Source organism: Podarcis filfolensis (genome assembly GCF_964270895.1).
Source record: "Podarcis filfolensis genome assembly, chromosome: 17".
Taxonomy (NCBI): domain Eukaryota; kingdom Metazoa; phylum Chordata; class Lepidosauria; order Squamata; family Lacertidae; genus Podarcis; species Podarcis filfolensis.
In genome coordinates, this window is record NC_139621.1 from 3,816,402 (window position 1) to 3,842,001 (window position 25,600).

Below are 25,600 nucleotides of genomic sequence, written 5' to 3' on the forward strand. Positions count from 1 at the left end.
AATGACAAACCTCACTGGAATTCCCTCTTCTACGCAACTATGAATGGTGCAGCAGGAGCAGCTCTGCCTTCATTTCTTTATAGCCATTCTACTGGCAGTCAGACCACTGGCAACTGTTTTAAACCACCCCTGCCCCCCCCCAATCCAAGATGGTTCTCTGAATCAATTTCATTTTGCCTAGGACTGATTATAGGGAACACTCACTGATTGCAATGCTGGGTCTACTAAAAATGAAACAGTGCGGGAAATGTTCTCAATTGCAGATACCTTCCAAATCATCCACTGCTGCCAAACATTTCTGCTCCTGGAAGATTTCCAGCGCAATCCCAGGTATGTGTCTACTCAGAAATCCCACTGGTTTTTTTGGAGCTTACTCCCAGGAAGCATTTCTAGGAGTGCACACTTACCTGGGAATAAGTCCCAATGAAGTCACTGGGACTTACTCCTGAGTAGACAGCGTAGAGGATCACAAAAGGAGACAGGGAAGCCGCCAAACTGAATATTTTTGCTGCACACCTGTATTTAATCATTGCCTCATATGCACACATGCAAGCCTCACCAAATGCATTAAGGATACAACAACCAGGAGAAGCTGTAGGTCCTGTGACAAGTTTCTGGATGTTCGCTCAAGCCAAGCTCTGTGGGTGGGGAGCCCTTGTGGAGGAGAATGATGGGCAAGCAAGCCTTTCGGTTCTGAAAGTTCCTTCCACTCTGCACTCCCTCCTCTTGCTGGTGTTGGGTTAAAGCCAGAGATGGGGGCCTGGTATCTTCCAGATTTTGTCAATCTCCCCCGACCCCCCAACAAGCCAGCATGGCCAGTGGGGAGGCATGATGGGAATGGTAATCCACAATATATGGAGGACCACTGTTTCCCCATCCCTGGACATAGCAGCACAATCCAACTTCCTGCCACATGTTCATGGCTGGACACTCTTAAGGTCTCCCTGCCTGATCCCCATCTCTGTGTTGCCTCCTGCTGCCAGCGCATAGACTCCTCCTGACGTGACCTCCATCACATGCATGTGCTTCCAAACACTCAGTGAGTCTTCCTGCCTCTACACCTCCAGCTGCTGATTGTGCTGGGCTTAGAGATACAGCCTCCCTCCCAACCCATCTCCCGATCCCACAAGCAGACTCTGAAACCCCACTCCCCCTTGCCTCTATCTCCATGCTTTCTCCTGCTACTGGTTCTAGGCTCCCTCCCACCAGCATGCCGTATGCACATGTATGCAGGCATGTCATGTCAAAAGGCCTCCCATCTGCTGCTACTCCATTCGCAGCCTGATTAGACACGTCTAAACCCATTGAAAAACGTGTGTGTTCAGGTGCCTCATTTGACATAAGATGGAGTTATATGCTTCACAGTAGAGTATTATCTCGTCCTTGAATGTTGCCCACCAGTGTAAAATGGATATTTGCAGCTGACGAGATGGTGAATGCATTTGTTGATGAAAGTCCTTTGGGCCTTTCATTGCATTGCTAAGGAAGTCCCTCTTTTGTGTCTGCTTTTGATTGGAAAGGAAGCTGCCTTGTCGAGAGCCAGAGCAATGGTCCATCTGGCTCACCACCGATTGGCAACCGTTCTCCAGGTTCTCAGGCAGCACAAATCCCTTTCCTCTTCTCTCTCCTCTCTCCTCTTCCATGCCAGCCTGCAGCCCCATTTGATAGCTATTACTCTTTGCCTTCCCTCCCCAGAGATGCCATCATCCTGGCTCTGATCAATAGTGGGACCAGCTTCTTCTCTGGCTTTGTGGTCTTCTCCATTCTGGGCTTCATGGCAGCAGAACAAGGAGTTGATATCTCCAAGGTAGCTGAATCTGGTGAGTGCTCAGACCACCTGTCACAGAGTCTCCTCGGGGACCGAGATGCTGGGTTGACTACTACTCTGCAAGAGGTAGTTATGGGATGGGGAACCCCGTGGTTCTCCTCATGTTGGGGTGGCAATCTGTCATTTAAATCTCTCCATAACTGGAACTTGGCATTCATTCCTTCCCAGCTGGCGAGAGAACAGCCACTGTGCTGTAAGCCACAAGGCAGCTCAAGTGGGCCTGACAAAGGGTGCAAGGAAGGCTAATATTTTACTAAAAAAGGTAACTGATTCAGAGCAGGAAAGGGGAAATTGTGGCCTGTCATATGCTATAGAACCATAGAGCTGGAAGGGACCCCGAGGGTCACAGAGTCCAACACCCTTCAATGCAGGAATCTCAACTAAAGCATCCATGACAGATGCCCATCCAACTTCTGCTTAAAAGCCCCCACCTCAAAGGAAGGAGAGTCCACCACCTTGCAAGGGAGACCATTCCACAATTCTTACTCTCAAGAAGTTCTTCCTGGTGTTTAGTCAGAATGTTGTTTCTTGTAACTTGAAACCTTTAATTCAAGTCCTACCCACCAGAGCAGGAGAAAACAAGCTTGCTCCATCTTCCACATGACAGCTCTTTAGATATTTGAAGATGGCTATCACATCTCCTCTCAATCTACTCTTTTCCGGGCTAAACACGCCCAACTCCCTCCACCGTTCCTCATAAGGCTTAGTTTTCAGACCCTTAATCATCTTGGTTGCCCTCCTCGGCACATGTTCCAGCTTGTCAATATCCTTAAATTGTGGTGCCCACAACCGGACACCGGACTGCAGGTGTGGTCTGACCAAGGCAGAATAGAGCAGGACTATTACTTCTCATGATTGAGACACTATAATTCTGTTGATGCCACCTAAAATATCAGTAGCTTTTTTTTTTTTTGCGCTGCTGCATCACACTGTTGACTCACGTTAAGCTTGTGGTCTACTAAGACCCCCAGATCCTTTTCATGTGTACTATTAGCAAGCCAGGTGCCCCCCATATTACATTTGTGCACCAGGTTATTCCTGCCTAAGTGCACAACCTTACATTTGGCCCTACTGAAATTCATTTTGTTACTTTTGGCCCTGTTCTTCAATCTGTTAAGGTCGTATTGAATCCTCATTCTGTCTTCTTTGGCATTAGCTACCTGCTAGTTTGGGAGTCATCTGCAAATTTGATGAGCATCCCCTCAGTTCCATTATCCAAGTCATTTATAAAGACATTGAACAACAACCAGCTCAGGACAGAACCCTGTGGCACCTCACTTGCCACTTTTTTCCAGGATGATGAGGAGCCATTAATGAGTACTCTTTGGGTTTGATCAGTCAACCAGCAACAAATCCACCTAACAGTTACCTTGTCTAGCCCGCATTTTACTAGCTTTTCCAGAAGAGTATTCTGGGGGACTTTGTCAAAAATGTTACTGAAATCAAGATACACTGCATCCACAGCATTCCCCTGATACACCTAGCTTGCAAATCTTTTTAAAAAAAAAAAGAAATGAGATTTGTCTGGCATGACTTGTTTTCAAGAAACCTGTGCTGGATTTTACTAATCACAGCATCCTTTTCTAAGTGCTCACACCCCTCCTCTAAGCTACGGGGACCTCACCTGTTCTCCAGGAATTCTCAAAGATTATAGACAAAGCCTCTGAGATTACAAGCTCTTTTAGTGCCCTTGGGTCCAGCGCCTCAGGCCCTGGAGATCTGAATTCATTCAAAGTAGCAAGATGTTCTCTTAGCACCTCTTTTCCTATCTTGGGCTGCAGCTTCCTTCATGTGTCGTTTATTCTGTTGGGCACTGCTTTCCTTTTGGGGGAAGACAGAGGCAAAGTAGGTACTGGGCAGTTTTGCCTTCTCTTTTTGGTTGGACTCCAGCTCTCATCATGCCCATCTATGCCAATGGTCAGGGATGATGGGAGTTGGAGTCTAACAATTGGAGAGCCACTGGTCTCCCATGCCTGTATTAAAACATGTTTGGATAGCTAGAGCTGTGTAAACTCTGAACAACAACTAACCTCTAGTAAAAGGTAGCGCATATTCTGCACTGGTGCTTGTTTTAGTTAGCACATAGTTTAGAAGTCTTCACCTTCTCGTGTGGTTTTTTCCTGTGCTAAGAAAACATTTCAATCTGAATGTTACTCGATAGAGTTCTAGGACACCAGTCTCAGGAAACCCCTTTAGATTCCTTTGGTTTGTGGCTACTGGAGATGGAAATGCACTTAATTATATGAGGATACCAAAAGAGCAGAGATTCTTTTAAACTGGAGGAAATGAGTTAGAGGATCTTCTTCGTATCTCTTTATTTGTCCAGTTTATGATCTGATGCAGAAATAATAACAAAAAGGGTTTGTTACATATGACCTGTCCAACTTAGGTTTGAGTTTATTTATGTTGTGAATGGGATTAATATTCTGTCCACGTATAAAGTACTCTTGTTGTTGTTTTGGCCTTGCTGCTGTTAAAGCTAGGTATGGATTTACTGTATATCATTTTTCTTCATGGCCAATTACAAAAGTTGGAATTTAAGTGTTTTGATTAATTTGATTTCTCTCCCCCACCCATCATTTTATATACACTGATTTGTGTTGCTTTTAAATATGCTGTTTGTGAGGTTTGTTTTTTTTTGTCTTATCAGTGATAAAACACCGTGCTTGGTATTCAACTAAGTTTTGCTCAGACCAGGCATATTGAAATTAATGGACCTAACTTAGTCATGTTCATTCGTTTCATTGTGTCTCCTCTGAGTAAACCATAGTTGAATGCCATTTCACGCTTTGATAGTCCAATTTGGAAAAGAAATAAATTTATGATTGATTGATACTGTGTTCTAAGAAAAGCTAAATTCTGAGACTTCTGCAGATTTATATTGGCTTATTTTGCATAACAGATGGTTAGACCCTGCTTGTCAACAGAAGGGCAAAAAACTACATAGCAATCTGAATAATGGTACTTTTCCTCCAACCCTCCCTCTTTCTAGTTCGTAATATCTTAGTATGTGCTGCCCACATCCTTCAAAGCCCATAAGGGCTTGAAACTGGTTTTGTTTTGAGGGAGGAAAATGAATGCTGATATTCTTTGGATGCTGAATGTGAAAGCCAAAGCCCGCTTCAGCACTTGTGTTGCACAACAATAAAACTGTGTAGGAATAACCAGGACTGCCTGAACTCAGCAGCCATCGAATTCTGGTTTGATGCCAATGTAGTAGGTCCAATAAATTATTCAAGTCAATCATGCATAATTTGCTCCACTTCAAACCGGAGGAGAACCAGAAAGCTGTGTAGAGCTCTGAGCCCTTGGCAGCTGGAGTGGCCACCTCATTTCTGCAGCCCTGGTAACTAGAGGCATGCTTTATTGTTACTAAATGTGTGCCAGACATTTATAGAGATGGACTTCTGCCCTAGGTGCCAACATCAGTGCTTGCATGGGGTACGTGTGACTGAGGCTGGTAGTCAACACTAGTTCTACTCAGAGTAAACCCATTGAAGTTAATGGGCATCACTAACTAAGGTTCCTTAATGTAACTGGGTCCACTCTTGGTTGAATACAGCCCCAACTTCCCTTAATGGGATCCACATGTTCCAGCATTCTAAGATTGTCTCTTCCTTCCTCCCCTCTTCCCAGGGCCTGGCCTGGCATTTATCGCATACCCACGAGCTGTCACTCTGATGCCTGTCGCTCCACTCTGGGCTGCCCTTTTTTTCTTCATGCTGCTGCTCCTGGGCTTGGATAGCCAGGTGAGAGTTTGGGGGCGGGGTGGGAAGTAGCCAAGAAGCAGAGTGTTTTCATGAAGGAGGAGGGGAGGGCAAAGCAAGCACATTGCCCGACATCTTACTATTTTCCTTCCTTCCTTTCTCCAATCACCTTGCTCTTATATCTCACTCCCCACCTCCACAGTTCGTGGGCGTTGAAGGCTTTATCACAGGCATCCTGGATTTCTTCCCAGCCGCCTACACCTTCCGATTCCAGCGAGAGGTCATTGTGGCTGTCTCCTGTGCTGTCTGCTTCTTCCTTGAGCTGTCCATGGTGACCGAGGTATAATACAACAGAGGACCTCCCTCACTGTGACCTTCTCCCTGCACAAGCATCACTGGAATGAATGAGGAGGACTTGGTGCAGGAGATTTTGTTTATGTAGAAGATTTATACCCCACCTTTCTGTCAAAGATCCTCAAGGCGATTTACAATCCATTGCAATAAGATTTGCGCACACACACATATCTCCTAAAATCTACATAGTCCTGGCAGTCCTTGGCTTTCCTTTGCTCTGCTCTCCCAGGGCATCTGGAACAGAGTGTTTCTTTCTGGAAGGATATGAGGAAAGAAGCTCCCTGCTGCTTCTCCCTCTCTGGCTGATGTGTGGGGCTGATTTTTCCTTTGCCCTGATGTTCTTCCAGGGGAGCCGAGAATGCAGCTTCCTAGTTGCCCTTGGTCTCAAGTTCTCAGTAGATTGTATTCCATCATCCTTTAATGGCACCCAAAATCTGTGGTCCAAGGCTGCTAATATTGTTGCTAGTAAATTTGGGCTCCTCCTGCTGCTCTCACAGTCAGATCCAGAATACAAGCAAAGCAAAAAAAAAAAAAGTGTAGTAAAATTTTAATTGCCAATTATTCCTAAACACAGGCTAGAACAGAACAAAGCAAAAAGATGCATTGATATGGCTTTCAGGCTGGAAAGATTTGAGTCTCTGTTGTTCTACTTGCTGGCAAAGTGGCTGCAATCTGCCTGCAAGACTTTAGATCTGAGTTATGTAACAGTTCAGGTTTGGTGAAGCTTATTTTGCAATGCATCTCAGGACTTACGTGGAATCCAATTGTTGCTGAAGTCCTGTAAGAAGCCCGGCTTAACCTAACAGGGCATGTTCTGCAAGGCCTTAATTTCCGAAAAGGGATATATAGGGGGCTCCACTCAGTCTGTGTGTTTCTCAGTTATTGTTTTGGTGACTGTACACAGCAGCTGAGGCGCCTTTACCTTGATCTATTAAGGCTGGCTCACCTTGTGTGCCATTGTCCAAAATAGACTAAAGGTCTTGCTCAGGGGAGCTGCGCGAAGGTATAAGTGACCTGACAAAGAGATCTCATTGCAAAGCAGAAAAGGGGTTGGCTTTACGGTTAGAGAGTATAGGCAGATCTGGCAGTGAATAGCTATCAGCTGAGGTCAGAAAAAAATTGACACAAGATCCTGGAGCTGCCCGGGGCCTCTTGCTCCCTCTTCACGCCCCTGCCTGATTAAGTAGATTATCAAGGGCCTCTGCTATGCCTTTGTTGCCACAACTGCACCTGCCAGCTGTCCTTTGCTTAAGTGTGCAAACAGATGGGCTTAGAATCAATGGCTGCTGAGCTCTAGAAGTGCACTCACCACTTCTGGTGGCTGTTGGGTGTACCTATTCCTTTTCAGAACCAGGCCCAAGGAAAACCGTTCAGTGAGTTGGGAGCAACTGGCTGTGCACAATACTGATTGTCTGGTGGCTTAGACATCGCAATACCACTTCCCTCTCCCCTGGGCAATTTTTGAACTTTAAAAAAACTGATCTGAGCTTTAAAAAATACATATTAAAGCAGAGTGCTGCACAAACATTTAATTTCAAATATGTACAGGTAATGCTTAATTTTAAAAAATAAATGGTGGACAGCCCACCTGAACCATTGGCAATAAGGCTGCAGTCCTAACCTGCTTACCTTGGAGCAAGCCCTGTTAAATTCAGTAGGACATACTTCTGAAAGACATGGTATGGGTTGTACTGCAATTCAGTGTTTGAAGCAGAGGCAGTTATGTCTGTTAAGTGCAGCAAGAAGGTGGCCGCTCCTATTTTTAGGCACAAACCCTCTGCTATGAGATTCCTGAACTGTGTGCCAGAGCACATTAATTGTAATCAGAGCACATGACTGAGGGTGAGGTGAGGCTCAAAAGACTAAGCCATCAGGTCAGCTGCAACAAGCACCCTGTGACCATGTGGGCAGGGAGTCCTTTATTGACAGTCTTCCCTTGGTGCCCGTATTTGGGCAGTGACATCACCCTGAAGAAAGGAGTAAGGACAGCCTGGGATTCCCAGATGCAGCCCGTCCTGCAGTCCCTGACAGGTGCAGGGGAATCCCAGAAGCACCACTGTTGCCACAGGGTGTGCGCACATGGCGGGAGGGTGCACAAGTTATATTCACCACCTCAGGCCTCTGACAGGCCTACCTTCTCTTGCCACAGACCCCTTTGCCTGTGGGCCAGCCATCCTCTTCAGCACCTGCCTCCCTGCACTGCTGTTCTTCCTTTCTCCACTCCTTGCTGTCCCTAAGCAGGAGAAGTGGATTCCCAAAAGCAGTGCCAGGAAAAGAAGCGTTGCTCCTGCTTTGGAGAAATGAGCTGCTCTGAACCACTGCTAAGAAGTAAGGCTGAGCCCTTAGTTAGAAGAATGGAGGTGTTTCAGGAATGTTGAAGGGAGGTGTGGGATGGTGGGAGCCAGGTGCTGGGAACAAGAAGCCACTGGATAAGCATCTTGTTGTGCCCTGCGAACCTCACACCCAGGCCCTCCTCCCAGGGGGGTATGTATGTCTTCCAGCTATTTGATTACTACTCGGCAAGTGGCACGACCCTTCTGTGGCAGGCCTTCTGGGAGTGCATAGCAGTCGGCTGGGTTTACGGTAAGATCAAGTTGTATCCCTGTTTGGAAGAGTGGGGGGAACTCAACTGGCTAAACAGAGAAGCAGTCCCAAATGTTGACACTGCATGCTGGTCCACCAGAATGCCAGCTGGTCGTCACAGATGTGTACAGGCTGCACTCTGGATAAATTGGAGAAAATATTTCTAGTCCTCCTGGGTGGAGAGGGAGACCACTGTTGCGTTTAAGATGGGTGCCACCTTTGGAGGGTGGCTCACTTACTATTTGTAGCAAACACCGGGCAGCATAAAGAACACAACCTGCCCCACCCCCCCGTGCTACCTTCACAGAATTCCCAGAGTGATTTAACAATCTATTCTTTTCCCCAGGGAGCTCTGAGAATTGTAGCTCTGAGAGCGGAATAGGGGTCTCCTAACTACACTTGGCACCCTTAACAAACTGTTCCTAGTGACACCATGCTGCTTTAAATGCATAGTGTAGACGGGACCTCAAACTGCATGTGGCCAGGGCAGAATCATGTTTTTAAGCATAAATGTTTTCCATGGCTTGTGGGGAATTGAGGGGCATCGAGTCTGTGTGTCACTGAGCCTTTCCACCTGCCTTATCCCCACCTGGCACTTTTTTCCAGGTGGGGAGAGGGAAAGAACCTCTGGGAAATAAACTGCAGGGATATGAGGGCCAGATCAGGAGTGAGGCTCAGCACTGCTTGGGTGTTGGAAGTCACAGACACCCAACATACTTTGCAAGTGAAAGGAGGATGTTTTAATATGATTTTAAAACAAAAACAAAAAACACTGTTGGCCAGAATGCTCATTTGTATTACAAATTATTCTCTTCAGCTTTCTGTCTTGTATTTCATTTTATTTATTGCATTTATATGGCACCTTTCCTCCAGGGAGCTTTTGCCTGCAGTGTGCAAGAGACTCAAAGGGATTTAGGCCTCATGTGTGAAAATGCCCTTTCAGTTTGCACCAAGGGAGCCAACAACCATGGAGTGGTGTAATTTGTTTACATGGTCAACACTATGACAGCCTTGGTTTGAAACAGCAGGCAAAATGTCAGTCTAGCAAATATATGGCACAAGGTCACTTGCCACAGATTTAAAGCAAGGGCAGCCAATGCTGTGTCCTCCAGGTGTTGTTTGGCTCCCGTGCTGGCTGGAGCTGATGTCCAACAATGTCTGCAAGGTGCCATGTTAGCTAAAAGGTAAAGGGACCCCTGACCATTAGGTCCAGTCACAGACTGGGGTTGCAGTGCTCATCTCGCTTTACTGGCCGAGGCAGCCAGTGTACAGCTTCCGGGTCATGTGGCCAGCATGACAAAGCCGCTTCTGGTGAACCAGAGCAGCGCACGGAAACGGCGTTTACCTTCCCGCTGGAGCACTTTGAGGTGCTTTCAAACTGCTAGATTGGCAGGAGCTGGGTCCGAGCAACGGGAGCTCACCCTGTCGCAGGGATTCAAACCACCGACCTTCTGATCAGCAAGCCCTAGGCTCTGTGGTTTAACCCACAGCGCCACCTGCATCCCTACTCCTGCTTTAAGGGTTGGTCTCATGCTAGAACTGTTCCTGGACTTTAGACTGCCAGTGGGGCAAGCGGAAGGTCCCATGACCGGATGCGTGTGGGGAAATACCCACGGATAGCTAGCTTGGCAAAGGAAAGGGCAGACTACCATTCTTCTCCTTGCAAGTGTGTTTATTCCTTTGTAAAATATATGAGGGAGCATTTCATCATCAACCCCACCCACACCTGGAGCCTGAAACAACCCAGGAACCGTTTCCCCGCATGTTTTGCTGCTCATTTGGACTGGCTCTAACCACTAGCGGAGGAAGGGGGTGCGGGGGGTGTGGTCTGCCCCAGATGTCATCCCTGAGGGGGGTGACATCACCGCCCCACCCCCCGGGACGCTCACCCCGCCCCCAGGTGCACAGCATGTGTGCCGCTCCAGGTGCCGTAGCAGCTAGCTCCACCTCTGGCTAACACACACCTAAACTCCCTTACATATTTCACAGTCTGAGTGGCTGAAAAGCAACAAAAGAGTGGATTTCACAAAAGGCCCACTGCACACTCCAGTGCAAAGGGAAAACATTAAGCACCTTTCCCCCACATAAACAATACCTCATGCCCTAGGTGTGAACTCACTGGGGCCCTAGGTGCCCAAGCACCCACAGAATTCCCCATGAAGGGGCTGGGCACCCACAATTTTTGGTGCCAGGGCCATGCACGCAGCAGGGCACCCACAGTCGTGGGGCCAAGCTGCACACTTCAGCCATCGTAGTTAGAAGCACAGTGGGGCAGTTAAAAGGGGCTGAATGGAAACTATTGCGCATGAACATGCTCATTTAGTGATTGTGTGTTCAAGGTCAGGGTTAGCGTTGTTCTGGCTTAATAGGTCAGGAGCAAAATGAGGTGTGACCTTGTGTGTGCAGCAAATGTGGGCAAAAGTTGAAACTGGCATGTTTTGTTCTGCCCCATCCCCAGTCATAGGTGTCTCTACTTCCCTTTCCTCTCTGGGCTCCTGGGCAGAGCTGTGCCCTTGAAAGGTTCCTGTTTTATCTGTAGCGACTAGGAGAGGGAGGAGGGAGGAGCAGGCGAGCAGGGCTGCCTACGTGGGGCCAAGGGCTTTCCAAGAGGCTCCAGGAGGGATTGGAACAAAGAATCATAAACCTTTGCTCCATCTCAAGGAGGCAGCATTTCCCTTAAGAGTACTATCGGCTGAGGAGCTACAGCAGAAGAGGGCTATTGCCCTCCTGCTCTCCCATCGACCCCTGATCAGCTGCTGTGGGAAGCAAGATGCTGGCCTGGACAGTCCTTTGTTCTGAGCCAGCAGGGCTCTTGCTATGCTCTCATGCGCTCTCCCAACTTCCTCCAGGTGCCGATCGTTTCATGGATGACATTGCCTGCATGATTGGCTACCGGCCCTCCCTGTGGATGAAGTGGTGCTGGATGTTCCTGACTCCTCTCATCTGCCTGGTAATACTCCAGGGTGGGATTCTAAGGGGGGAGAATAGTGTGGGCCATGGATACAAGGACATCTCTTGGGCGCCAGTATAAAAGCTCTTCATGTTCCTAGCTCAACTGTTCCCCAGTAGGATTTCTGGGCCTTAAACTGGTGGATGACAGGCAGAAATCCAGCAGGAAAAGATTCACCTGTGTGTGAATCTGGCTGCCACTAAAGACACACAGGAAGGGAACATAGGGAGCTGCCTCATACTCAGGTCCATTGGTCCATGTAGCTCAGCTTGTCTGCACTGACAGGCAGCAGCTTTCCAGGGTTTCAGCCAAGGAACATTCTCAGCCCTACCAGGAGATGCTGGAGGTTGAACCTGAGATCTTCTGTGTGGAAATCAAATGCTCTGCCCCTGAACTACAGTCTGCCTGCAAGTCAGGTGGCCGTCCTGTTCCTGAGCAAAAGCACTGAATCATTAGGGGAGAAATGCAACAGGTGACACTTTTGCAGCTCAGAGCAGAGTGGCTGCCTTTTTTGCTGACCCTGCTCACATTTTTAGCAGCAGCCAGGCACACACACACACACACAGAGGGATTTAGTGGCTCAAACGTTTCCAGGCATAGCGATAAGTGGTAGGAAAATGGGCAGAGCTGAGGAGGAAAAAAAGAGGTGTGTGGCATGACACACACAATGGTGCTTCAGGGATGCAAGACTGGGCAGAAACATTTTGATGCCTGAAGCAGAAAACCCAAAATGACACATTTTCCTTCCTATTAATTAAGCTGCTGCAAAATCCCCTGGGGAAGTTCACCTGCAGAAAACTCACTGACATTACCAGGAATTACTGTGATCTTCTGCCACTCCTTTTCAACAGACAGAGACTGGTGCACTCAAACTTCCCAAGGGATTGCTAAGGAGGGAGAAGGTGAATGCACCATTTTGGATCTTCTCTCTCTGGCATTCACATGTCATGGAGTGACAACTGCATGGTGTATTTGACCTGCTTTGTCTGCCTCCCCCTCTGCTGCCCCTAATTGTGCCCAAAGTCTTCTGTTGGAGGTGGTTGCCTCACCTTCCTAGGTCATGGTGAAGCCAACTCCAGACAAAAAATATTTGCATCTTCTCCGTAGTCCCATTGGCAGCTAAATGTAGAGCTACAGCTGTTTTCAAGCATGAGAGTGATCTGCATTCTCCTCTCAGAATCTGTATGTCCCCATAGAACCACATACGCCCAATTCTTGCTCACTTTCTCTGCCCCACCAATACCACCACTTCAGATGCCCCCCCCCCTCGGTGCCACCACTGATTTGGCTTGTCAGGTTAGGGAGCTTGGGAGCTAAAGGGTGGTGCCAAGAGGTGAGGCCTGGTGGAATGAGGTACAGCCTGGTGAGGGTGGGTAAGGACACCTAGTGGGCTGTGCCCAGTGGATCAGGACTGCAGCCCCACATGAGGGTGGGAAAGTTCTCATCTCATCAAAATATTGATGCTTCACACCTGAAATCTAACAACCCTTACCAGTGAGGTAATGGCTGCTAGACTTCTACAGATTCCATACAAATGTAACATTGACAGAGAGGCGAGGTGTGAGTTCTTGTTCACAGAGGCTGGGCAGACACCATGACAGATCTGACAAGCAACCTCTGTAGAGGTGCCCTGGAACCTAGCAGAGAACTGGGTTCAAATTCCAGCTCAGCTGTGGCTCTTGGCCTTCCTTCATGCCTGCAAAACGGGAATATTAAATCTGTCCCAATACACTTTGCCTCCTACAAGTGGCAAACCTGGATCTGCACACTCAGGCATCCACACTTATATAGTGTACTCTCAAAGGATCACATTGAATGCTCCCAATCGCTTTCCATACCCAGGTGCTGCTGCTGTTGTGAGCAGCTTTTTGCAGCTGGAAAACCTGCTTATATCAACAGTTGTGACAGCAAGCAGCCATTGTCCACAAAGTAAGGTCGCCCGAAGGAAGTGGCTGCAATCTTGGGTGCCTCCCGTGTGTCTGATTGGGTATGTAGAGCTGTGTGAGCCATGATGGCAAAAACCCCATGTGTGGACACCTTAGAGAACAACTTGAATGCTCCCTAGAGATAGATCCATTCACCAGAACATGGTCAAAATGTTAAAGAGGGATACCAACATTTTCATTCTAAGCAAGAAAAGAAAGGAAAACTGAAAGGTTTGGAGGGGAGGTGGGGTTAGAAAGCCTGGCTGCACCTGACAACCACTTGATACCTCTCAAACCCCCCTTCCCCCCACTTTTCCAGGGCGTCTTTCTCTTCAATGTTGCCTACTACAAGCCATTGATCTACAACAACAGCTACGTCTACCCCTGGTGGGGAGAAGCCATCGGCTGGGGCTTCGCACTATCCTCCATGCTGTGTGTCCCTCTTACTGCTCTCTACAAGCTCATCCGTGCCAAGGGGACACTGGCTGAGGTGAGGCTCCTTCCCAGATCTCCAGAATGGAAGAGACCCAGGACTCCCAGGTTCAAATGGGGGGGGGGTGAGCCTGGAGGGTGAACATCCCACACCATGACCAGGGGTGTGCCAGGGGGAAATGCATGCTGAAGCACTCTAGCCCATGAGGATTGCAGACATGTGCTGAAGCCATGCATGTTTCAACGCCCACCTGCCCCCGTGCGCAGCAGCCATGAGTTGTGCCAGAATGGCCCCCGTCCCTTGCCAGCTGACCCTGTTGAGCGCTGACTGTGGAGGGCTCCTGATTTCTTTGGGTCGCTGCTCCCCTGCTCCTATAGTGTCTTGTCCAGGTCAGTGATCTGATCAGTTTGCAGAGGCTGCTATGGCCACAGCCTGCAGCCAGCCCTCTCCTTTCCTCCTTTGGTGCCCCCCCCCCCAGCTCCTCTCTCCTGAGATGCTTCTCAGCAGCCATGGCTTAGACGTGCCGTGCTGCCTGGGCTGCTTGCTGATCTGATACCGTCAGTGAGAGTCCCAAAGACATGCTGGTGCTTGTTTCGTTTAGAGAATTTGAGGCACTTCTTAGGCACATGGAGCCTTCTCAGTTCACTTAGTGCATTGCCCTTTCACCCAGATCTAGCAGGCTAGTTTTATTTTTCGGTGCTTCTGCCATTTTTAGCACAATAGCCATAAGATGCAAAACTGGAAGAGGAGTATAAGCTTGGGAAAACATCCCATTGCCACCCGCTTGCCTGCCTGCCTGTCCATTTTGTCAAAGGCAGATCTGGAGAATCATCTTAAGGCTGTAGAGAGACAAATATCAAATTAAAGCATATAAACAGAAAAGTAGTAGTTTTGACATTGAATGGCTCAAAAAAACTCAACCAAAAAAAGAAAAATACTGAGAAGGGATACTGCAGGGATTGCTGCCACCGTAACAATTTGCTCTGAGAGCTCTGGCTTGAGTTGAAGTTACTTTGAGTCTTCTGTAGCTGTTCACTCTTCTGTTGACATGATAGGGGAAGTACAGAAACATTCCAACTTCTGCAAAGTTAAGAGAAAATGTAAGCACAGTGTGTTTAAGGTTAGGTGTTGGTGGTGGGAAGGGGCAGGGAAGAGAGCAGCGCTGCTGAAGCCTTGGCCATCCTTTGAGAGAGAGACAGTACGTGAAGGCCATGTCAGGTTAGTGTTCTGCTGGGGGCATTGGCTATGAGACTGTCAATGTCTCTAGTAGTAAAGGGCACAGAGAATGTATTATGTGCAAGAAAGCATGCATTTGTTGAGTTTATACAGGTCTTCACTGTCTGTTTCTCTCCACTCAACAGCGCTGGCACCACCTCACCCAGCCGATCTGGGGGTTGCACCATCTGGAATACAAGGTGCCTGAATCAGAATTTGGCGTTCTGACCACCTTGACTCCTGCCTCCGATGGGGGCAGCAAGGCAGTCATCCTGGAGAGCGTCATGTGACCAATGCTCGCCCACTCTTCTCCCACAACAAGAGGCGCCCTTTCTTTGTGCCACTCAACCCCTGGCTGCCATTGGGGGGAGGGGGAGGGGGGATACAGTTCACCTGCCATGTGTGGAATGGAGGGGCGGTGCTCCCTGCTTGTTGGGGGGAAAGGTATTGCTGGTTCTTTATTCACTTCCCACCTTCAGAATGAAGCCCGACTGGGCGAGAGGGAGAGCCAGCCCCTCAGATCTCTGAGTGGAGGGTGGGGGTCCTAAAGGCCATAGGGGTGGGGGGTGGGGGGAGGGAAGTTGGGGGGGGAGAGAGCCTTAGATTTACATTTTTTAAAAAAAGAAAAGTTATTTTTTAAAGATAAAATATTTTAAATTTCTATATATGCATTATATATCTCTTACCTATCTATATTTAGCCAAACACACAGGAGGGAGAATTCCCTCCCACCCAAAGGGATCCAGAAGTCCTGGAATTTTATTCCCAGAGCTCTCTGGGATCTTAACGGGTTAGATGCAGGACGCCTGGGTTCCACTCCTGCTCTGTGAGAGGAGACAATCAAAGAAGCAGGAAGGGGTTAAAAAAGGGGTGCTGTGAACCAGGACACCTGGGTGCGACCCACAGTGGCAAGTGGGGGAGCCATATCCAGCAGCTTGTGGTGAGCAGCTGGGTCCCTGTTGCGTTGAGGTGGCAAACGTACCCCTCCCTGCCTCCAATGGCCTGTGTGGAATAGCCCTGCCGTCCCCACGGAGAGGCAAGGCATAATGTCTGCCCTCCTTGAGCCCACTTCCTTGACCAGTCACAGTGTTACGGGAAGCCCATTCCTCTGCCCCAACAGAAGCATTTTGTAAAGCAGCCAGCCGCAACCAGGCCCTTGGGCTGAGGTTTACAGTGCACAAAGGAACTCTTTTATACCCCTGACTTCCCCCATGCATTAAGCCCAGGTGCACAGAACTGCTCTCAGATATACCAGCATCTGATTCAGAAGCAAACCCTGGCATAATCTCTGCCACAGTATGTCATAAATCTTCGGAGCGCTTTGTGGGAAACTGTGTTTAATAGCATTAGAAAGTTTCCTCAAACTCACTCTGAGGTATTGCCAACCCCTCTGTCTTCCCCTGCAAAGAACAAACCCCTTTCCTACATTTCTGGCCTTCTGCAGGTTCCCAACACCTCCTAAGGCTCCCTGCTATTAAGTCACTCTATTATTCTGACATGCAGACTGATCAAGGGGAAAGTGCAGCAGGCCTCAGCCTCTAGACTCCCTCACGTGCTACATTTCTGGGGCATACACCTAAAAATGTAAAGTCTGAACCTGACAGACAGGTGTTTGCAAACTTGGGTACCATTTAGGTACAATGGTCAAGGCACTGGGACTGGCTGCGTACACTTGCTGGCTGCTCCAGGTTCACTGTTTGGGTCATTCATGTGACAACTAGGGGGGTCCCTTTTTGAGGTTCAGATGTGCTCTCAAATAGTGGAAACCCACGTTCATTGGTGCCCACACAGCTGGTTGGCGGGAACAGCATGTCGACTGTGGGAGGCGGAGGTTCTCGATGGCCAACATTTCTGCAGGTGCCCCACCCCTTGCGCCAGTGTATCTTAAGGAGCGCTGGGGCAGTCAAGACTCTGAAATCCAACTTGTGAAATGATTTGTGGGAATTTTCTTCCTGATTGCTGGAGTGGGGTGGGGTGAGACAACATGTGGAATTCTCCCTTAACTTAGATAAGGAACCCAGGTGTCCTGTGTGTCCAAGTCAAGATTATACTCAAAATCCCTTAACCCTGCCTGACAGGATCTGACCAGTTTCCTGTCTCTGAAACAAGTAGCTGGTATCCCTCTATGCTTAGCTTCTCCTCCCACACTCCCTCAAAAAAAATATGTTTGCTACGCTTTTAATTTGCACATTTTCTATGACAGAGTAAGAGATAGTATATGTGTGTGAGAGAGAGTGATAAACTCACATACTTATACATATATCTTAAACAAGCATAACTTTAACAGTACAAAAAGCTTCTCGCGTGTATATTTTTAATGGAAGCACTTATAAAAGAAAGAGAAATATCTAATTTTCTTAATATTTCTGCAGGTTGTAAAAAAAAGCAGAGACAAAGAGAGAGAAATCACAGAATTTTATTTTGTGACAAAATTATAAATATTATGTCTATATTTGTTTCATAAATACATACATATAAATATATATATATATAATGAGATTAAATTGCATAACAAGCCAACCTCATGCTACAGGGGATTGGGGTGTTTGGAAATTGTAGCGGGGGGGGGGTTGTGTGGAGTGGGTGGGGGAGGGATGTCAGTGTAGCAAATAACAGTGGGGGAGGAAATGTGGACAGGATTATGAGGGTTACACTGCGTTCGCTGCACTAGCCAAGACTTGAGTGATTTGTTCCATTCTCTGCTGCGTGTAGCTTGCTTTGTCTACACTCCTAATGTATAACGTGCACTTAATGTGTTAACTGATACTTCACAGAATAGGTACCACCTCCTAGCATGACAAAATTCCTGCACAGAAAGCTAAACAGAGCCTCCATGACCACATGCTGTATACCTTTAAATTGCACACTCTGAGGAACAGAGGAGGGATGTTGTCTTCATGAGCAGCCTGTGAGCATCTCACGGGCATCTGCCTGCCATCTGTTGAAAACAGAATGCTGGACTAAGGTGGACCTGAGGTCCAATCCAGCAGAACTCAAGTGGTTATGCTTTCTTTCAAGCAAGAAAAAGCATGCAATGTTCTTGTGGACCACATCTGACAAGTCACACGCAGAGACATACCTACAGGCCACTTAAATTGGCCCTTGCCCAGGGGGGCAAAATTCACACCTGTTGATTCTGGCTCAGAGTGCCTAGGAGCCCCCTGCCCATCTGCACACTCCCTGGGCCGCTCCTCCATTACTCTGTGCAGCCAGGCATGGCACATCGACTCCTCTGGGTGCCTCGGTGGACCTCTTTGCCAAGGGTGCAAGGGAGCCTAGGAACGCCTCTGATTACACGTGTTTCATCTTGCTGGGTTCACAGCAGAATACCAGTTGTTAAACATGACATTCTACATGCAAGTTGCATACAATTTCTTTCCTGAAATGTGCAGGAGATTTGCCAACATAAGAAATTTGCCAATTCTTAACAAAATGCTCTTTAACACCAGCAAATTTTATTTGGGCAAGCGCTTTGGAAAACCTTCTCCACCTCCTCCTCTATCAAGTTGTTTGCTTTTAAACTTCTGCTGATTATGGAATTCTCAGTTGTTTAATCACATGCCTTTTGAATGATTCGTTTTAAATATATTTGCATGTTACCAAAATCTCAATATAGGTGCCTTTTTGAGATGTGTATTGCATTGTAAGTATAAGATCTGTGACTCCCTGTTCGAATGAAAGGTCATATTTTAATGCTTTCCTCTATCATTTCCTATTATGGCACAGCATCAGAGCCAAAATAGCCTCAAAAGACATGTGCTGTTTGTTCTCAGTCCCAGCAACCAAAATCTGCCCTCAGCACCTAAAATTAAACGTTACAATCCTATTTCTTATGCTCATGGCTGCTCAGGTTCAACAACCTTTATTAACATGGACTCCCATTCTGCATTTTGCACACACTTGCCTATATGAATTCTTACAACAGCATCTTTTCAATATTTTAAATGTTTTTGCATGCACACACAACCACATAAACTTTAGTCTGAGCACTGTATAAGTGGGGTAGAATTTGTTTTGTTTTGTTTTTAATTATTCTACCACCACTCCTCAAATGGAAACAATAGCTTCTCTCCCTGCCCCCATTCCCCAGTAATTATTGGAAGAGGAAGCCTACATGCATTGCTAACTGGCTACAAAATGCAAATCTTTCAAAACACTCTGTATGGGAAGAAGAAGGAATATTGTATTAAGAAACACAAATTTAAATAACAAAGGGACTCACTCAGCAGTGAACACTACCTTGGAATGGAACTAGGTGCTGGTGCAGAACTGGTTGGATCTCAAGAGTTGTTTGGACATTTCCAGGAGATATTTCATATTCTCTCCACCCACCCCACTGTCCTACCAGCATGTCTGTTGATTCTTTCTTTCTGAGGAATCTTGCATGCCCCCTGGTCCAACCCTACTCTCTCTGCAGGTGTTAAAACATCTTGCCACAGATTGCTCTGGGTGTTAACTCAACCATTTCTGAAACTCTGTAGACGCCTTGTGCTTTCTGAGTCATATTCTGCTTCCAATGACCAAGGTTCCTAGCATAGGACATTGGGAAATAATGAATAGATGGGAGTTATCATTCTTAATCAGTTTGGGCCAGCTGAAGATTGGGTCATGCTCCATGCTATGGTCCATCCTTCCTGGTCCCTACCTCCTGCCTATGTACATTGCACTTTGGGTAAGGGGATCAGGGACAACTTCTTTTCCCAGCTGGAAGAGGCACCAAATTGTAGGCTTGTACAGCTCTGAACGATGTACTAGTTTCTGGTTGGGGCTGAGCTTTTCACCTGACCTAGGAGCTGCATATGCTTTGCCAAACACCCCTCCCCCTTGTAACGGCTCTTGTCGGTTCTTCATCTCTCCCCTATTACTGCTTAGCTATGTAACACAGCCTCTCCTGTTCATCTCCTGAAAACAACCTCTGCCCCACCCCACGCTGCAAGTAACAACTAACCCTTTGATAAAGCAGATGGGAGTCCTAGGATTCCTGATGGATGGAAGGGCTGAAATCTGGCCAGATTTTGCTTCATTTTTCAAAGGCCATTAGCTTCTGGCACAGATTGCCAAAGTGGGGCCATTGATTTCCTGTCTGTCCCAGACCAAAACAAACCACCTTTCCTAAGTGATGATAAATGCAACTGCCTTACTCATATAATGATTGGAGAGGAATTTGCTGGCCTATGCTAATGATCTAAATAGTCTCTTGTTGCTTTTGATCTTAAGACTACAGACCACTTTTCCTGACATTCTGAGCTATTGCACAGGATTTTTACACCCCTTTGTGTTTCCCTTACAAATTTGCAAGCCAGAGCAAAGGCAATAGGGCCCAAGAACCCAGTGTTTTCCACTCTTGAATGGCTGGTGATGGGGAATGTCAACATGGTTTAGGAGGTGAGAAGTTGTTTTGCTAACAATGGTTAGTTCTGAGGATGAAATAACTACTGTGCTCTTTAAGCCTGAGAATGCCAACCAGTTCCACCAGTTCCAGTTTCCATAATAACTGTGAGAGTTATTTCTCTTGCAACCGGGCCCAAAATTAGGGGTCTTCCAAACACCACCACCTCCTCTTCCTCCTCCTCCTCCTGCTGCTGCCATCATTAAGATGTTCCAGATCTGTGAACGTGCCAAGTGTCTGCCCTGCACCCTCCTGCAAATTGAGGGGCAAGTGGCTATCAGAAGTCTCATCTGCTCAGGGCCAGGTTTCACTGGGAGAGCAACTGTTCCATCTTCTTGCATGCACACTCACGCCTGCATCGCCAGAGCCGTGGGAGAACCCAAACACAGTCTTCCAGGGTTTCAGCTTTAAGTCCACCAGTGTTGTCTCAATGCCAGTGTTGTCTCAGACCTTCTCCTTGGCTTCCTACCCCTCAAGTCCTGCCCAGTGCAGGTTATATACTGTCTGTGATTTTTGTGCTAACTTTATCATGGAACATAGCAATAAAAGGAACCACCCTGATCTTCCAGCTGAATGTGTCTTTGTTTATTGTGGGGAGCTCGGGTTGGGGGAAAGAGGGAGGAATTCTGCTCATAAACCCACTAGTTCCCTTGTTGGGTTATCAACAGAATTTTTCACACACACACAGCACCAAGCCAATCAAAATTCTGCATGCAGGAAACTCAAAAGCCGGCTCAAAATGGAGGCTATAGATATCTATAACCTGAGATATAGTTTTCACCACTTCAAGACAAAGCTTTGGAGAGAGAGATTTGTAGTAACAGGGAAGGTGTGAGGAAGGAAGAGCAGGTGATGGCCACGCCAGGGAAGATCACTTGGGAAGCATAAAGGAGTGGTCAAGAAGCAGGACTATGAGGACTCTGGCTCTGAACCTTGGACCCCAGATATTTGCCCCACCTTTTCTCCAAGGAGTTCGAGGCATATACAGTACATGGCTCTTTCCCCCATCAGCTCTTTGTTTTGTTTATTAGTTCTCACAACAGCCACGTGGGGTAGGTTAGACCAAGAGAGAGTGACTGGCTCAATGTCACCCAGTCACCTTCATGGCTCAGTGTGGATTTGAACCCTGGTACTCCAGCACTCTATAACCATTATGCCACATTGTATGTCAAGGTCTCCAGGGTGTTGGAAGCAAAGGGGAAACTTGGCTGTTTGCCTCAGGCCTCATATCCTGGCCTTCTCTTCTTTGGAAAGTTTAAAACAACCCAACTTTCCCTGTTGTAGTCTCTCTCTGGTAGGGAGTGAGTCAGAAGCCATCGCCAATGTAGGTAGAAGTAGTCGCTTCTTCTTTGGTGATCACTCGTAGCCGAGTAAGATTGTCTTCCATAAACATGGTTTTAACAATGAGTCCATTAGTGACTGTGGAGGCCAATTCTGGATCCACACGTCCTTCCACGGTGGGGACATTGGTTTCCGGGCAGGAGTTGATCACGGTGTGGATTTGCCAAGCGTGTCTTCCTCTTAGCACGTTTCTCCCTTGCGTCCTGAGTTTGAGTGTCTTCAAAGCCCATGACACCTTTGGTAAAGGCTGTTCTCCAACTGGAGCACTCACAGGCCAGTGTTTCCCAGATGTAAGTGTTTATACTACATATTTTAAGATTTGCCTTGAGACAGTCTTTAAACCTCTTTTGTTGACCACCAGCATTACACTTTCCATTTTTAAGTTCGGAATAGAGTAGTTGCTTTGGAAGACGAATCCTACAAGGAAGATCAGTTAGGAGACACATTAAAGTGTGTGTGTGTGTGTGTGTGTGTGTGTGTGTGCTTTATTTTTTGAAGTAGGCCATGAGCCCCAGAAGCCCTGGAAACCCTACAAAGAAAGGCCCAGAAGTAGTACACAACTGGAGTCAACCCAGGAAAATGCAAACGACGACAAAGGTCTCAGCAGGACCAGAACACCATTACGTGTACTTTTATGGACTACCCCACCTCTCTCTCACATACAGGATTTGGGCCAGTTGCTGCCAGATAGGCTTAGATCTGGAACTTTTCACTTTAGAAAAGGACAAGGGCTGCTGGTGTCAGGAGTGAGCCAGCAATAAATCACACAGAGCAAATGAAGTTAACTCTTTATTAGAAGAAACAGGATCTGCTCAGGAGTGCCAGGCTAATGAGCACAGCCACTCTTCTTTGGTAGGTTGCCTGCCTTTCCACAGATGCCAAAGTCTCCTCTCCTCCCACATTTTGAGACTGCACTGGTGTGCCTGACTTTGCTCCTCCCGCTTCATGCCCCTCCCTAGCCCTGGGAGACCAGTGGGGAGGGGAGCATGTCAAAGCAGGAGGGGGCAGTGGACTAGGGGTCTAGGCTTGTCCCCTAAATGTTCCCAGTAAATTAGAGTATTACAGTATTAAAGCCTGATGCCTCCTTCACAAAGTCTGGGAATCTTCTGCCCAGTTTAGAGAGGGAGGTGCAATGCTCCAACGGGATCCAAGAGCTCTTCCACAACCTTCCCAAAGCCCACCTGGCAGGAGGACTGCAGCATCCTGTCAGAGGCCGGGTGCCTCCTTCCCAAAGCCCTGGAAGCTTCTGCTCAGCTTACAGAGGGAGGTGCAATGCATACACATGGGACATCACACATGCGACATCACCCCCTCAAGTTGGTGCCACTGGCCCTCATTGTTCCTCTGTGAAAAAGTTTCACTGCACACCATTGGGAGGGGGACACACCCATGCTTCTGCACCAGCCTAACTCATCTTTGCCTCTTGATCTCTCTCGCCCCCCTCCGCTCCAGCTTCTGCTTCTGCACCTGGACTTCTCTCTGCCACAGTCTCTCCCTTCTCACTAAGCCCTGTTGCCTCTTCAGCTTCTGCCACCTCCTCCTCCCAATCTTCTCCCTCTGTCCACTCATCGTCAGCCTCCGGGGTGTCAGGGCCAATTTGTATGGTAACCCAAATTTTTAGGTCTTTATGTGCTTATGCACTTATCTTAGATTTTAATATTCAAGCTGTTGTTGTACACTGCTTTAAGTGTATCTTTTATTCTTGTGAAAGTTGTCCCAGTTGTGCTTTTCGAGCTGGTCTTTGACCGTAATAAATTATGATGATGACCCCTGGGGGTTCCCAAGCTGGTGCCTCCCATCATTCCTCTGCATCCAAACAGCCCATGACATCTGGCACCTGTTTGAATATATTTGCATAAGTTATGAGGACTAGCATCTTCCCTATTTCACACATGCAAGAGCTTTCAGGGCAGGTGATTTAAATCCATGGGAAATTAATGAAAAAACTCCAGCACCATTAAAAGCAGATTATGGGGAGGGTAAGCTCAAAGGAAGTTTCCCAGTGGATTGCACCCCTATATGGAAGGAATAGAGCTCAGGGAAAGGAAGAGGGGAAATTATTGCCATGGAAATTTGTGTGTGATTAAAAATGGCTCCCTTTCTTCTTACATAGAACAGTAAGTCCTCAGGGAGCAAAGCCTGGAAACGGGGTGCCGACTTGAATAGAATATTGGAGGGGCCCAGGTAAGCCCTGTCCCACATAAGGGAGGGGCTTCCTCAAATATTTGATTGGTGGGGCCTCTTTCCTTGGAGGTTTTCAAGCAGAGGTTGGGTGGCCACCTGTCATGAATGCTTTAGTTGAGATTCTTGCATCGTAGGAGGTTCGACTAGATGACCCTTGGGGTCCCTTGCAACTCTACAATTCTGTGATGGGGCCTCGGCCCCTAGGAGCTGGCTCCTATGTCTGGCAAGATCAACTGGGCCATACACACGAGTCAAAATACTTGGTCAAGGCAGCGTGGAGTTTAGCAAGGGCAGAGCCCTGTGATTATTGTGCAGGCATGTTGTCAATGGCAAAGAACCATCAGCCTCTTGGGCTGCACCGAGCAAGTTCTACTAATTTATTTATTCTTCTTTTAAAGACACTGATACCAAGTTTCGTAGCTAAGGCCTCTTTGGCTCTCAAACTGACACCCCACCCTTTGTCCCCACCACCTCCAGGGCTGGAATTCTTGAAACCATAAACAGATCGGGGACGCTTATTCTGTTACTTCAGGAAGCCAGGGAGTGTGAGAGAGAAAAGAGAGTAGCTTGGCGCTCAGGAAGACATCATGCTCCGGCAGCCAAAGCTCTGTCTCCACTCTGCCTCAGCTTCCCCACGGCCAAGACTGGCAGATGAAACAGACGCTGCGACAGCAGGATGAAGAGAGGCAGGCCAAGGGAAAGGCTGGCTCAGAAAGACCAGCCAAAAGGCCAACTGCTCAAGCCTGCCCCCAAATTCTCACTGAGGCCTATATCACAGCCACTTGCCCATCTTTTTGGCAAGGATTCCTTGGCTTTAAAATGCCCATGCCAAACAGGAGTTCAACAGGTAAACCTGCCCATACCTGTTGCATTCTGTGCTGGGATTGTTTGTGGCGGGGAGAGAACTATGAGGAAGGGCACTCCTCCAAAGATCAGGAGAATATGGTGGTGGGAAAGCACCATAAGGAAGTAAAGTAAGATTAGCATATAGACTGGTACAAAAGTGGTTTCCAGGCTGGATTTCAACTCGTCAGTACAAGTGTGACCTGAAACAAGGTGCTGCCATGGATCCACACCGTCTGCCAACTGGAAGGCTGATGTTCAGGGTTCCAGGCAGCCAGCAATGCCCTTCCAAGCCATAAAGGGCTGGAGGCTGCCAATGTCTCTTCTCAGCCCCTTTTCCTACTGACAGTCAACATTGTGCAACTGGTACAGGCAGTGGAGCATGCTCAGTCCTGGATTTCTTACAAATTATTGTTTTCTGGGGTTTTATGTTTGCCCCCATTCAGGTTGTTGTTAATGTTTTGTTATTCTGCGTACCTTGAGATTCAACCCAAACATGCAGATACCTCATTCTGCATTTATCAGAGCTCCCATTTTGGCTCCAGTCCTGTCAGCCCTCAAGCACCCAAGTTCACTCTTAGGAGTGATGATGACGACAATTGCTGTGGGATCGGTGGGAGAGGGTGGTGGCTTCCTATGGGCAAGGAACATGTCTGGATGCGATGGAGGTTTCTGTAGCCACGAAAGACCAAAAACTCTTATTACTCCAAACTTTTCAATCTTCTGCAGAAGCAAAATATGTGCATTTCCTGAAGTATACTTTTATAATTAGGGATGTATCCCAAAAGTATCCTTGGAGCTCTTCCAGATGACAGGTCTATCAAGCATTCATTCTGATTCACTTGCAC

The 25,600-nt window shown here is 47.6% G+C and overlaps 1 protein-coding gene across 2 annotated transcripts in view; it reads left to right on the forward strand.

Annotated features, from left to right (window-relative positions):
- Positions 1-20,952, forward strand: part of SLC6A8 (solute carrier family 6 member 8) — a 35,427-nt gene extending 14,475 nt beyond the window's left edge. For both annotated transcript variants that reach the window (XM_083592486.1, XM_083592485.1), the window contains exons 7-13: positions 1,696-1,820; positions 5,465-5,577; positions 5,738-5,875; positions 8,370-8,472; positions 11,322-11,422; positions 13,667-13,837; positions 15,142-20,952. In XM_083592486.1, coding sequence (XP_083448612.1) covers positions 1,696-1,820; positions 5,465-5,577; positions 5,738-5,875; positions 8,370-8,472; positions 11,322-11,422; positions 13,667-13,837; positions 15,142-15,285 — 895 coding nt within the window. In that variant the 3' untranslated portion in view covers positions 15,286-20,952. The remainder of the gene's footprint in view (positions 1-1,695; positions 1,821-5,464; positions 5,578-5,737; positions 5,876-8,369; positions 8,473-11,321; positions 11,423-13,666; positions 13,838-15,141) is intronic.
- The last annotated feature ends 4,648 nt before the right edge of the window (positions 20,953-25,600 follow it).